We start from the raw sequence: 14,443 nt of genomic DNA, 5'->3' as shown, positions 1-14,443 counted from the left end.
TAGTGGTAAACAAGACAGGTAAGGTGAGGAAGACCAGCAAGAAGGAAGGATGGAAGGAAGGAAACAAGTAAGACATTGCAGATGGTCACAAAGTAAAGCCAGGAGGGAGCGGGGAGTGATGGCCTGGGAGGTGCCGTTTTTGGAAGATTGATGAGGAAGGGCCCACTGTGAAGACGGCGCTAGGGCAAAGGCTGAAAGCGGCGCGGTGAGGAAGGGAGGTGTTTGGTTAGTTCATAATCTGCAGTACGTATTACGTGACCAAGAAGAGATGTCAGGTGGCAATTAATCTTCCTAATGTGCATTCTTCAAAGTAGGGCATTTGGTTTATACGCCAACTGGAATCCCAAGAAACTAACAAGAGTCAACCCCTCCAAACAGTTCAATTCTCAGTGTGCTGACAAAATTCAGTTTAGTCCTACTGTTCTTCAGTAAAAGGAACCAGGGCTCTTTGAAGAAATGGTTGATTCCTTGTGGTACCAGCAAGTAAGGAAGTGCTCAAAAAAGAATGCAGCCATGGGGAAGGGACACTGGAGCCCACAGGGAAAAAGCTCACTCTGGAAAAAAAAATTAGAGGGTGAAAAGATGGAAGACAATGAATTCGTATAGTCTCAAAGTAATTCCCCCAAGATATTTATTAAACACAAGAGAAAGATTAAATACAAAGGAAAATAGCTTTACACGAAAGAAATCAGCAGATACTCCCGCATCCAAGTGATGGGGCCCAGCATCCCCAGTCATGAGACATACAGACATTGTGAGCGCCTTGACCTCATGCACTGGGAAGGACACACATAATTTCTGTGTTATTCCAAAATGTACAAACTCTTTCCAATCATGAAGAAACATCTAGAAAACCAAAATTAGTGGATATTTTGCAAAATATCTGACTAGTACTATCTAATAGTCTCAAGGAGATGAAAGACAAGGAAATACTGAGGACCTGTCACAGGTTGGGGGAGACTAAGGAGATACAACAACTAAAGACAATGAGGGCTCCTGGATCCTTGACCAGAAAAAGGACATCAGTGGGAAAAGTTATGATATTCAAATAAGATCTGTAATTTAGTTAATTGTATTGTGCTGATGTTAATTACCATCATGGTTATGTCAGATCTGAACATTGGGAGTAGCTGGGTAAAGGGTATATAAGAATTCTCTGTATGATTTTGCAAGTTTTTGTAAGTCTAAAATGAGTTTCAAAAACAAGTTTTCAAAATCAAGATTAGTATTAACTTTCCAATGAAAATTCTAGGTAAAGATGTTAAAACCTCGCAATTGTCTGGCCTGCCCAAGTCGACCCCAGTGGTTACAGAGCAGATAATGATGGGATGTAGCAGGGAAAACAATCTTTTGGAATATTGGATTTACAGTACGCTGAGAAAATAAGCCTTCGGACGTTGAGGATTCTTCACCTGGGCCAATCCATTAATGTCCATACCGGCCTTGGTTTCTCTCCTGGTGGGTTGTTGGTTGACCTGGGTTGACAGTGATCAGCAGTAGAGGATCTCCAAGGCAAGCTGCAGAGCTACCCGTAATGACGGCATAGCAGAGACCCAGGGGGAGCTTTAATTTGAGGAGGGGGAGAGGCAGAGATGAGCCATAGCACAGCGTTCAAGAGAGGCCAAATCTGGGGTTGTGCCGCTCTGTGGGCAAGACCGTTCTTGGATTCTTTTGAGCACAATGAACTGGAAATATTGTGACCCCAAGAGAAAGATGCCGATGGAAGATTTTCGTGTTCCTCTCACTAGCTTCTAGTGGCAATGGCAGATGGTACATTATCTTGCTGCTCGCCCTCTATTGAAGGTGGGATTCTTCAAGGCTCTGAGCAGCCACCCCCTCCCCTCCAGTGTTGGGGTGGGGGACTAGCGGATCTTATTCCGGGATGGGGGTTTGCCACCAGTCAACCTCCACTGGGCCATTTGGGAGAGGCAGGACACAGGCCATGGGTGGGGAAGGTTCTGACTCATATTTTTACGCAAAATAGAATTTGAAGATCTATGTTGACCTCTAATAAGTTTTACTTCTCAATTTTACAGGGATACTGATAGACAATATTTTCTCAATATTTTATACAAACATATATATGAATAAATACGTTTTTTATATGTATTCAGTATGAAGACACAAGTAGTATATGTTCATTGCAGATAATATTTTCCCCAGTGTTGTATAGAAGTGTGTGTATGTGAATGTATAAGTGAATATATATTCATTTCACATACACGTAACCCAAGCAAGCTTACTTTTGAAGAGGGTGATTTTTTACAAAGAATACTTAGAGCACAATTACTGACACAAACTTTAAGAAAGCATCTTCCTCTTTCTTACTTTAGATAGAAAACCTATTTCTTAAAAGGGCCATTGAGACGTTCTCCGAAAAGAACCAGTGTCCATAATGAGCCTGTTAAGCCCAACTGCTTCCCAGAAGAAGGAAAGATTAGGGGATCTCAGGCCCCACATAGGAGATTGACTTGAACCATCTTATCTGATAGGAACCCAGATTATGCGGTTTAGACTCGGAAGGTGAATGGATTTTCAAATCACCACTTCCAGGGCCTTAATTGGTCTCAAAGGAGAACATCTTATGGCCCCTGAGGGATTAAAACACATTTAGCGGCAGGGTCAATGCCTTCCAACGCTGTGGAATTCAGTGGACTGTCGCTGTAGAAGAAAGACACAGGTGGACACAGAGAAGGGCTCCAGGAAGACAGAGGTTGTCTCCTTTGTAAGGAGTAACGAAGCGAAGTTCCCGAGTGTTCTGCTGGAAGAATCCGGGGCTTGCCATACCCGGAGATGGCAGCCAGTGATCTAAGCAGGCGCCGGCTGTCCATTATTCTGTGGTTCCAAGTAGGATGAAGTGCTAACAGACGAGCTTTTTAGAAGTCATGGGAATGAAGTGAGTGGAGGAGTTTGCACCTGTCTGATGTAGTTTTAGCTCTCAGAAAAGGAAATGCCAGTAGACACACCCATGGCTTCGGTAAATGGATGAGTTTTCCTAAAAGGGTGGTTCCTAATAAATCCAACCAGCAGTAGAACTTAGTAAAAGAGCCCATTGGAGTGATCCCCACTGAGTGACCACCTGGAACCCCCTTCTGCCTCGGTGCACCCGCAGACCTCGCCTCACACCCCAGCTGTGGCATTCAGCGTGTTGTGTTGTGATCCGTGTGTTGACGCCTCCTTTCCCCATTGATGCAGAAAGCCCTGGAGGGACCACCTTTATTAGCTGGCACACGGTCAGCTTGCAATAAATGCAGATAACAAAACCATAAGTACATAGTATGATCTTATTTTATCTCTGGGATCAATAAAGTTTTGTCTGAAAAATGAGATAACTGTGTTGCGTTTCAATGCTGCTTCTTCGAGCAATGAAAATGGAGATGCCTTCAGACATTTTTCCCAGGAGTTACATTCTGCTCATTTTGCAGATGATCAGCTTCAGGGAAATCTCTTTCCCGGGTTCCCTCAGAGGAAGCACCACGGACTTCCCCGTCGGGGACTCCATCCTTCACTCCCTCCTGCCGCACATGGAAGGGATGCATGTGGAGAGGCTGCCTTAAGATAAAACCCGTAAAAACTCACACTTTCACCTTCTTTTCAAAGGTCACGGGTTCGTTTTATGTGACATCTTTTCACTGTTGAAAGATCGGAATGCACAAAAAAGAGTGAAGAAAATAAGTATTTCACCACCCAGAGGTGACATTTTGAAGTACTGCCTTCCAAACGTTTATCCATATATACATGGGTGTCTTTTAAAAACAAAGCTGGGGTCATTCAACTACAAACACACAGAAGGACATATATTCTTTTGCATCCTCTCCCTCTACTTAAAATACAGTGAATATTTTCCTGTAATTAAAACATACGTGTATACGTTTTATATGGTTGAATAATACGGTATATCATCTGGAATTATGAAATGTACTTGTGTATCCCCTCTTGCTTCATATATTGTCTCCAGATATTCCTTTTTCCCAGTATAATAACACTGCACGTGAGCACTGGCACCAGACACTTTGACCCCACATCTCTGATTTATGCACTGCAATCTATTCCAAGAAGTGAGAGATTGGGTCAGAAGACACAATGTTTTTGTTATTCTTGATAATCATTTACCAATACATTTCTATGTTTGTATCTTTGTTTGCTCCATCATTTTTTCCAATGAAAAAATTAATAGACTTTAACCTTAAAACATAAAAAGAAAAATCACTAGCAATCCTGGTATTCAGATGCCTTACTTTGTATCTTCCCAGCATATTTTATTATAGGCAAAAATAAGATCATACTATGTACTTATGGTTTTGTTATCTGCATTTTGGATTCCACCCTACAGGGACATTTTTGCTTGTTCTTCAATGCTCTCCTGCTTTAATATCAGCTAAATATTACAGTGAATGAATGACTGCACTTTAACATATACTAGGTATTAAAGTGTATTTCTATACCAGAAGTAATTAATCCTCCACTGCTTGACAGCTTCTTAAAGAAATCTTTTTATTGTTTTATTATTTTAAAAAATAATGCTTATGACAGAAATATCTGAAACTAGTGCACAGCCAGACACCATTAAGAAAAGTCACAATTCGAGTGTCAAAATTAAACACAATGTTGAGTGAAAAGCCAGTCACACAGGAATGCCTACTGCCTGATTCCCATTGTGAAATACAAGCAAAATTGAGCTGAGCTGTTTGGGGATGCATGCTGAGGTGGTAAAACGATAAAGAAAAGTGAGGAAGTGGTGATACTGTATGTCTTAAACTGAGTGGGGGCTACATGGGCATTTGCCCTGTCGTGGGTCATCAAACTGTACACTTAGATGTTGTGTTCTTTTCTATACATGGTGATTCTTCACAATACAAATAGCTTTAAAAAACTCATAATCTTTCAAGCCTAGTTAAAAATTTCTTTTAATACCAGCAGTTAACCTCCCAGTTCAATTTATATTCATGATTGCATTGTACATACTATTTTGTAATATGCTGTTTATACTTGATATATTGTGAACATCTTTCTTTTGGTCACATATAATGGTACCTAGAATGGCTATAAGCAAAAAGACTAAAAATAAAAAATGTTGGAGAAGATATGGAGAAACTGAAACCTTTGTCCATTGCTGCAGCCAGTTGGGGAAACAACTTAGCAATTTCAGAAAAGTTAAATATAGGCATCGAGCCAGGGACCAGACCCCCCATCTGTAGAGGATTCATAAAGCAAATGTACCTCACAGGGCCTGGTTTTCCAAAGCCTTGCAGTTTCAAATAGTGACCTTGCAAAGGACAGGGAATTTTCCTCAGGCTATGAAGTCTCTGGTGTAAGATAAAGAATTCTAAAACAGCAAGGTTGCTGGCTCAAAGACAGACAGGCTACTGATTCATATGTAAAGATCATGGAAAATCGCTGGAGGGAGAAGAATGTTTGCTAAGACCAAGCTTTTGTTGGTGGATCACTTAATTGTCTAATGGAATGTCATCTGACTTGTTTCACTGAAAGTTACCAGCCTATATTGTTAAACTATAATCCCACCTATGTTCTCTTTCTGTAACTTCCTGGTCTGGAAAACAAATGCTGGAAGAGAACCCCAATTGGGGCTTAATTTCCCAAGGAAGGGAAGCCTCTCACTTGAGGGCTCCCAAGGAACTTAACCACTTCGGGGCTTCTCACTGCTCAGAAGAGATGGGCTTTGAGTAATCTTTTGTGGCTCCATCACCCAGGGGAGGTGGGTGACAAATCCGTTTGGGGCAAAGCAACACACATCCCACAACCAGGCACACTGCTAGCACCAAGGAGCATGCCAAAAACATGCCCTCCAGGTGGGTGGCCTGCCACAGCCACCACAGTAACCACAGCTGCTGCAAATGTGGCTAGACACCACAACCACCACACAGATGGTCCACCAGCCACTGGAGTACATTGACACAAGGAGAGTCACCAGGAGAGACCAAAGAAAAGAAGAGGATGTCTCTCTCCACAAAGCCCATTCCAGAGTGACAGAAGAAGCATCTGCTCTATGATAATATTGGGGGACCTGAACACAACTCTCAGCATTGGACAGATCATCTAGGCAACAAATCAACCAAATAACCATTACTCTTTCAGAGGGAGAGAAGAAATGTAGGGAAATTAGTGGGGAAATGGGGGAGGCACAGGGGGATGGGGAGAGATTGGGCAAGGGGCATAAAGAATAAGTACAATTTGTAACAATACCCATATTAGTATATTCATTTGATCAACATATGCCAACACTGAACCCCCAAAATATGTATAATCAATTATGATTCAATATAAATAAATAAATAAATAAAGTTAAGTATACGATTACCATACGATCCACCAATTCTATTCCCAGGTAACTAAACGAGAGAAATGAGAACCTATGTCCATGCAAAATTTTGAATGCACACATTTACAGCCTCATTTTTCATAGTAGCCTGGACATAGAATCAATCCAAATGTTCAAAAACTGATGAATGAATAAAGAAACTGTGTAACTCCATATAGTAGAATACTACTCAGCAATGCAAAGGGACAAACTTCTCATACATGTTACAACATGTATGAACCTTCAAAACACTATGCTAAGAGAAAAGCATGAAATATTACAGCTCATATGACTCCATTTCTATTTTTCATGTTGGTACGTAGCTCCATTGCATGGGTACAGCGTAAATTATTTAACCAAGCTCTACAGTTGAACTCAAAGTTGTTTCTCATTTTTCAATATAACGAACTGTGATGAACATCTTTGTGACTAAGGATTTTTGGCAAACCTTAATTACACCTTGGGACCAATGCCCAGAAGTGGAATTGCCTGTTTGAAGGATTGTGCATTTTCAGGCTTTTGACAAATGTTGCCAAATGGCCCTTCACAGGGTTTGCTCAGCCTCTGCCCCCACCAGGAGAGCAAGAGGGTCAAATGTCTCCTTTCTCAGACGCTCCTATGCACTTCCCTCCTGGTACTTCTCAGTCATGGGGACTGTCCCCGGCCCGAGCAGCCTACCCTCATGACGCCCTGTATTTCTTTTCACTTCTGCAGGGAATATTGCTGCCATGACCATCAATAGTGCCAATCGCCAAGTAGCAGGTTTTGCACTTTCTAGCATAGGATGGATCCTCTGCATGTCTTCCATGGGCTTTGTGGAGTGGCAAATGTGGCACACAGATGACTGCTCCCATGCCACCTCTTGCCTTGCCAGTGTGGGAATCTGGAGAGTCTGTGTTTACCACTATAACTTCAGCAAAGCCAAAGTTTGCCACCAATACACCTACCGTGAAACCTTCCTTCCTCCTGCTATCCGTGCCGCTCAACACCTCCTGATGGCTGCTGCCATTCTAGGGCTCTTGGGGAGAGCTTTCAACATCTTTGCACTTAGGAATGTGTACATGGGGATTCTTCAGAATAATGCCACCTGCAGGCTATTCATTGCTTCAGGAATTCTGAACATAACTGCTGGTGTCTGTATCTTAATTGCTGTGCTCTGGAATTACTACTCCATCCTGAACCCCAAGGTTATTGCCTTCCCACCAGCTTACCATTTGCCCTTCAAGCCAGATACTCAGGAAATTGGGAGTGCCATTATAGTGGCAACGATAGCTGCCTTCCTGATGTTTTTAAGTGCATTGCTTTTCCTCTCTTACAAATTTCCCCTGGACAACCCAGTACATCCCAAGGTTCGAGAAATATGCATTTCCAGGTTGCATTGGCTTTGCAAATCCCAGATTCCCAGGAGTTTATGAGAAGTCTTACCAAGATGCTCTACCAAGTAATTCCAAGGACTCAAGACCAAGGCAAATGTAGTTTGTGACAAAACCTGGCCAACCGTTTCTTTTTGTTATCTTGTGCATAAGATGAGGTGGTTGAATTGGGAGCTTTCATTAAAAAACAAGCAAACAAAAATCCTGTCTTGCTCACATGTCAGTTGGTCTTATAGGATCTGGATTTTAATTGTTGGCTAAAGTAGATAGTCAATACTATAAACCTGCTGTATGGAAGTAAGAGTTTTTGAGTACATTAAGCTCTCACATCTCCCTCATAAGCTGCTGCCAGAAACAATAATGAACCTTCTATCCTATGCCATGGTAGTAACATCTCCATATCATATGAAGTTTTCCAAAATGTGTGAAAGTACAGAGAACAGTCTAAGGAACGTCACACACACATTACCAGACTCAACAATTACCAACAATTATTAGGGATTTTAGCTTCCTCTCCACTTGCCTCCCCCTTTTAAATCTGTTTCTTTTCTCCAAGTATTTTAAAGTAAACCCCAGACATCCTGTTCCTTCATCTCCATGTGCTTCAATATCACTCTCTAAAAATGGACATTTTCTTGCAAACGAATTAAACCTAAAATCTAACAATTATTCCTTGTTATCATCAAGTACTCTGAATTTTTAAATACCTCAAAAATAATTCTGTAGTTTTATTTGTGACAAGCCACTCCTTCTGCCTCGTAAGTCTTAATCTAACACACACACACACACACACACACACACACACACACACACACACACACACACACACACACGGCACTCCCCCCACAGCCTGTTATGTTTTGTTTTGTTTTTTAATGATTTGGATTTGCTGAAGAAAGAGGGTCAATTGTCCTGTCACTTAACTTGTTACCACTAGAGGCTCAATTAGATCCCTGGTGACCTCTCTGAGGAAGACCATGTCATAGGCGGTGCCATGCACTGCATACTGAACGCATCATAGCAGGTGGCACGTGATCCTTGTTCCTTTTCGTGATGCGAAGACTGATCAGTGGTGGATCCGGGAGGGGAAGTCTGACCCCTCTTGTAAATTTTCTCATCACACCTCCCCCTGTCCCTAATGGTTTCATCTATTGACTATCCTTGTTTGGATCACAGTAAGGATTGCAAGCGGTGACATTCTAACATGAACATTCTTGCCGGATTTATTAGCTGGGATGCTTTTGTAAAGAGTTTTCCCTCATTAGCTGTGGCCATTTGCTTCGTCCAAAATACAGGGCTGGCCGGTTAGCTCACTGGTTAGAGCGTGGTACTGGTAACACCAAAGTCAGGGCTTTGGATTAATGTACCAGCCAGCCACCAAGAATAAATTTTTGCTGAATAGGGGATGAAAAGATGGAGCGAAACTTAACTGCACTATTTAAAAAATAAATTAAACAAATAACATTTAGTGCCTACAAAAAGTCAGGGTAAATACTTTATTTTTTCCCTCTAATTGTTGGTTTCTCAAGTAGACAGGGAGAATGTCCTAGTTACCTTCGGTGTTGCCCAATGTATTTGTTTTTTGTTTTTTTCTATTTCAGTTTTTTCTTTCTCTTTTTGGAGTATCAATAACTCTTGAGTCTGAATTCATGAGATTGTTTCTGTGTTTTTATCATGGACATTTTCAAATACATTCAAAAGTAGTCTTTATTTTCTCAGCTTCATTAGTTATTAATATATGATTAGTCATGTTTTATCCCTACCCTTACTACCTGCTCTGTCGGCAGAATTGGATTATTTTGTAGTAAATCACTGGCAATATATTATTTTATCCATAAATACTCCATTATATATTTCTAAAAGATAAGGACCCCTTCTTTCTTTGACAAAACCACATTGCCAGTATCACATGAAAAAGGTTAACAGTAATTTCTTAATGTACTCAAATACGCAATGTTCAAATTTCCCTAATTGTCTCATAAATGTTTTTAACAGTAACTTGTGGGTTTGTTTATGTTCAAAATGTTTCACTCAGTTGCATTCATTACTCGTTTTTATGATCAAGTTGTAGCATCTTTGGAAGTGAAGCCATGGGGACACATATGTCCATTGACTTGTCTCCATTGATATTTTCTAAGAGCAAAAAAAAAAAAAAAAAATCTATATTCAAGACAATCATAACATTCTATTTGCCTCATGTAACTCCTCATTTTCTCAACGAAATTTGTTCTATGAAAATGATTTTCCTAAAGAAAAAAATGGTACAGAGAAAGACATAACAGTACAATTAATAACTACATTCATCAAGTGTTATGGAGAGAAATGTTGAAATTAAAACATATTTATTTACTCTTATCTAATTACCTTGTATAGCAGAGGTTCTTAACCTTATGGAAATTCTCCCCAGAATAATGCCCATGCACACAAAATTATGCACAAGTTCATAACCCTCTTGGAACCTATTCATGGACTTCATTTTCAAAGTAAGTGACAATTCCCGAAAGTTTTTTTTTTTTTTTTCATGTATGGGCTAGAAACTCTCCCATCTCATAACCTTCAGGTTATTTTTTAAACAAATTAACTTTTCCTGGTTAAAAACATGCCTAGAATATTAATGAGCACAGATATATTGTGCTAAAGACCATTTTCTTAAACAGCCATGAGTGTTGGTTCCCATATTTAAAGTTGAAGGAAAAATTGTAATTCTCATAAAATCAAAGTCATTTTCCTTTCTTTCAAAAAACATGACTAAAATGCAAGTTAATATTTGAAAGGGAAGGATGTTGCTGCAGAAGCACTATCTCAGGAGCGCAGGAAATTCTAAATGCAGTGAGATCATGTAAGCATCTCATAGACGTGACACCTGTGGTCTGCACGCTGCCAGTACGGGGCTTCCCGTTCATCTTTTTTGTTTTGCTCTTAAAAATACTCTATTTAAATAATTTTTCTAAGGCTTGGTTGAAGTACAGTGCACATACCATAAAATTCATCTTTGAATGTGTACAATTCGGTGCTTTTTAGTATATTCACAGAATAGTACAACCATCACCACTGCCTAATTGCAGGACATTTTCATCATCCCAGGAAGAACCCCCAGACCCATTAACAGTCCCTATTAGTCTTTGAGGCTTTCTATTCTGTCCCTCAACAAGATTTCCCGGGCGTATCTTGTACATGTCTGGCAGAAGACCTTGAATCCAACCTGCTGTTCCTTCACTGAGCCCTCGACATGGGGATGGGATTTAGAAACCACAAGCTGGGCCCCAGTGGTGACTTTCCTCCTGAGTTCTCGCCATATCTCGATCTCTTTAGTGGATAAGACTAGGATATACGAATTTCTGAGATGAAAAAAATCATTATGAGTTTCAATTCGTCCTTAACTTACAGAACTGTTGTTTAGCTGCAATTATATTCTGCATTTCTTTCTCAAAGATTCAAAACCCAACAATACTGACATAATTACTTATTTGCTTTATTCTGTAACATAGAAAAATTTTTAAAATATTACCAATATCATTAGTAAGCATAATAGATAAAGGTTAAGGTTTCTTTGAAGCTCTATTTGTCCCTAAAATTGATTGTACTAGGCTTCGATAGTCAAAACACTGCATTCTAAAGTTATTTGGTGGGGTGCGCCCACGCGCGTCCCTGTGCGCGCCAGCCAGTCGTGGGCCCTCGAGGGGCAGCCCCGGCCAGGATGGCCCCGGGCCAGGCGGTGGCTGGGCTGCTGCTGCTGGCGGCCGCCGGCCTCGGAGGCGCGGCGGAGGGGCCCGAGCTCGCCTTCAGCGAGGATGTGCTGGGTGTGTTCGGCGCGAATCGGAGCCTGTCGGCAGTGCAGCTCGGGCGCCTGCTGGAGCAGCTGGGAGCCGCCCCCCGAGAGGGCTCCCCGGAGCTCGGCCAACTGCACTTCAACCAGTGCTTATCTGCTGAAGAGATCTTTTCCCTTCATGGCTTTTCAAATGCTACCCAAATAACCAGCTCAAACTTCTCTGTGATCTGTCCAGCAATCTTACAGCAAATGAACTTTCACCCTTGTGAGGATCAGTCCAAACCCAAAACAAAACCAAGTCTTTCAGAAGTTTGGGGATATGGATTCCTGTCAGTGACAATTATTAATCTGGCATCTCTACTTGGACTGATTTTGACTCCGTTGATAAACAAATCTTATTTCCCAAAGATTTTGACCTATTTTGTGGGGCTGGCTATTGGGACTCTTTTTTCAAATGCAATTTTCCAACTTATTCCAGAGGCATTTGGATTTGATCCCAAAGTCGACAACTATATTGAGAAGGCAGTTGCTGTGTTTGTTGGATTTTACATATTTTTCTTTTTTGAAAGAATGCTTAAGATGTTATTAAAGACATATGGTCAGAATGATCATACCCACTTTGGAAATGGTGACTTTGGTTCTCAAGAAAAAACTCATCAACCTAAAGCATTACCTGCCATCAATGGTGTGACATGCTATGCCAATCCTGCTGTCACAGAGCCTAATGGACACATCCATTTTGATAATGTCACTGTAGTATCTCTACAGAATGGAAAAAGGGACTCAAGTTCATGTACCTGTTTGAAGGGGCCCAAACTGTCAGAAATAGGGACAATTGCCTGGATGATAACTGTCAGCGATGCCCTCCACAGTTTCATTGATGGCCTAGCAATTGGGGCTTCCTGCACCTTGTCTCTTCTTCAGGGACTCAGTACTTCTGTAGCAATCCTGTGTGAGGAGTTTCCTCATGAGGTAGGAGATTTTGTGATCCTACTTAATGCAGGGATGAGCACTCAACAAGCCTTGCTATTCAACTTCCTTTCTGCGTGTTCCTGCTATGTTGGGCTAGCTTTTGGCATTTTGGTGGGCAACAGTTTTGCTCCAAATATTATATTTGCACTTGCTGGAGGCATGTTTCTCTATATTTCTCTGGCAGATATGTTTCCAGAGATGAATGATATGTTGAGAGAAAAGGTAACTGGAAGAAAAACCGATTTCACCTTCTTCATGATTCAGAACGCTGGAATGCTAACTGGGTTCACAGCCATTCTGCTCATTACCTTGTATGCAGGAGAAATTGGATTGGAGTGACAGGAAATGGAAGATGGTGCTGTTAATGAAGGCATTTAATAAATAAAAACATCTCCAAAGGGATTTTAAAGCCGATCTTATTTAGTTAAAAGATAATTTTGTTTTCAACTGTAGGTCAGGAAAACTAATTATCGATTTCAGATTTGTGAAATAGGCCATTATTTGTTGTTAAAAATATTTTTGGTTTCAGTCTGAAATGCCTGGTATAGGGTGTCTTTGGTGTGAATACCCATTTTTCAATGTTTCATGCATATTAGAAAATCATCACAAAGCAAAAGATATGCATTTTATAATCATGGAGACATGTAGATCCAGACAAAATAAAAGGTTGTGTAAGCTTTTAAAACTCTGTGGTAGGATTATACGTTCAAGTGGTTTCAGAATGGTTTTCTTTCAATTTGTTCTAGCACTTTCAAGAGCAAGTACATGAAAATGTGAAAGAGAATCAAAATGTATACAACACCAATATAAATGATTCCAAAGCCTTAATGAACCCAGGAAAGAAAGATTGCTCACAACTTTTATTCTGTTTTATATTTCAATTAGGAACTTATAAGATTGTTTTGAAAATTATCCTAAAATAATATGAATTAGGATATAAATAAAGTTTTGCTGATCCTTCTACATTCAGGCTTAGAGGTTTATCTTTAAGTGTAAACACTACCAGATTTATAAAAAGCCAGACTTGCTTCTTTGTGACTTATGTTGTGGTTGCATCCCTTACAAATGGCAGAACAGTATGTATAGCAAGTGATAGCTCAGTTTCAGCATACCATGTGTTTGCTTTGTGAATGTCAGAATGTGTTGGTTTAGAGAAACAAATTGAATGTAATTTTAAGCAATTTACTTTTCAAGATACATAATTACTTAGCAGAGAATATGTTAATAGATGAAAAACAATAGCTGGAATGCCGTACTTGTATGTCAAGGACTGATTAACTGGAAAGTGTATGTTCTTGTGGGTGATTTAGAGTCATTCAGAAAAAACTTATTTTGTGTTTAGTCTACGTTTTTCCATATGGTATACCTTGGGAAAAAAATTCAGCACACCGTGGTTATTTTTCTACCTTTTTTAGAAGATAGAGCCTATTTACTCATTTAGGAGACTTAGAAAATTGGTCTAAAATTGAACATCATAACCCCAATCCACACTCCCAAGTCACTTAAGGAAGGATGTTTTGACAGTGAGGAAAACTATTGGTAAAAGTCAACAATAATCTCAGGAATTACATTTTCCTACAGACCATAAAATGTTTTCACATAGCAGCAATGCAGATTTAATTAATATTTAACATGTATGTTAATGTGTATTTCACTTTATGACTGACAATTAAAAAAAAATTGTTTCACCAAATAGTAAACAACTTTGAAACCAAAAAAAAAAAAAAAGTTATTTGGTGTAAAATTTTTCTTTGTATGGTTATATCACCAGCTTCATAAGCAATTAAGTTTATTCCTTTCAGCTTGTTTTCTATTTTTAGGGATTTATTTTGTCTTTTTTATATAGTTTTCTTTTAGAATATGTAAAATATTTACATAATTTCAAAGTCAAATTTACAAAATCAGGTTCATTCAGAAAAAAGTCTAAATAAACGTCTGTTCCCATCCCCATTCTATTCTCTCCCACTGTAGATAACATTTTAATTTTATTTTTCAGTATTTTCTTTTGCA

The 14,443-nt window shown here is 39.8% G+C and overlaps 1 protein-coding gene across 1 annotated transcript; it reads left to right on the top strand.

Annotated features, from left to right (window-relative positions):
* Positions 1 to 11,389: 11,389 nt before the first annotated feature.
* LOC134367483 (metal cation symporter ZIP8-like) lies at positions 11,390 to 12,874 on the top strand. Its single transcript, XM_063084232.1, has one exon. The coding sequence runs from the start codon at positions 11,390 to 11,392 to the stop codon at positions 12,770 to 12,772; it is 1,383 nt and encodes a 460-aa protein (XP_062940302.1). The 3' UTR covers positions 12,773 to 12,874.
* The last annotated feature ends 1,569 nt before the right edge of the window (positions 12,875 to 14,443 follow it).

Source organism: Cynocephalus volans, chromosome X, assembly GCF_027409185.1.
Source record: "Cynocephalus volans isolate mCynVol1 chromosome X, mCynVol1.pri, whole genome shotgun sequence".
NCBI classification, from domain to species: Eukaryota; Metazoa; Chordata; class Mammalia; order Dermoptera; family Cynocephalidae; genus Cynocephalus; species Cynocephalus volans.
The sequence above is the reverse complement of the archived record's forward strand: the minus strand, read 5'-3'. Positions and strand labels throughout refer to the sequence as shown.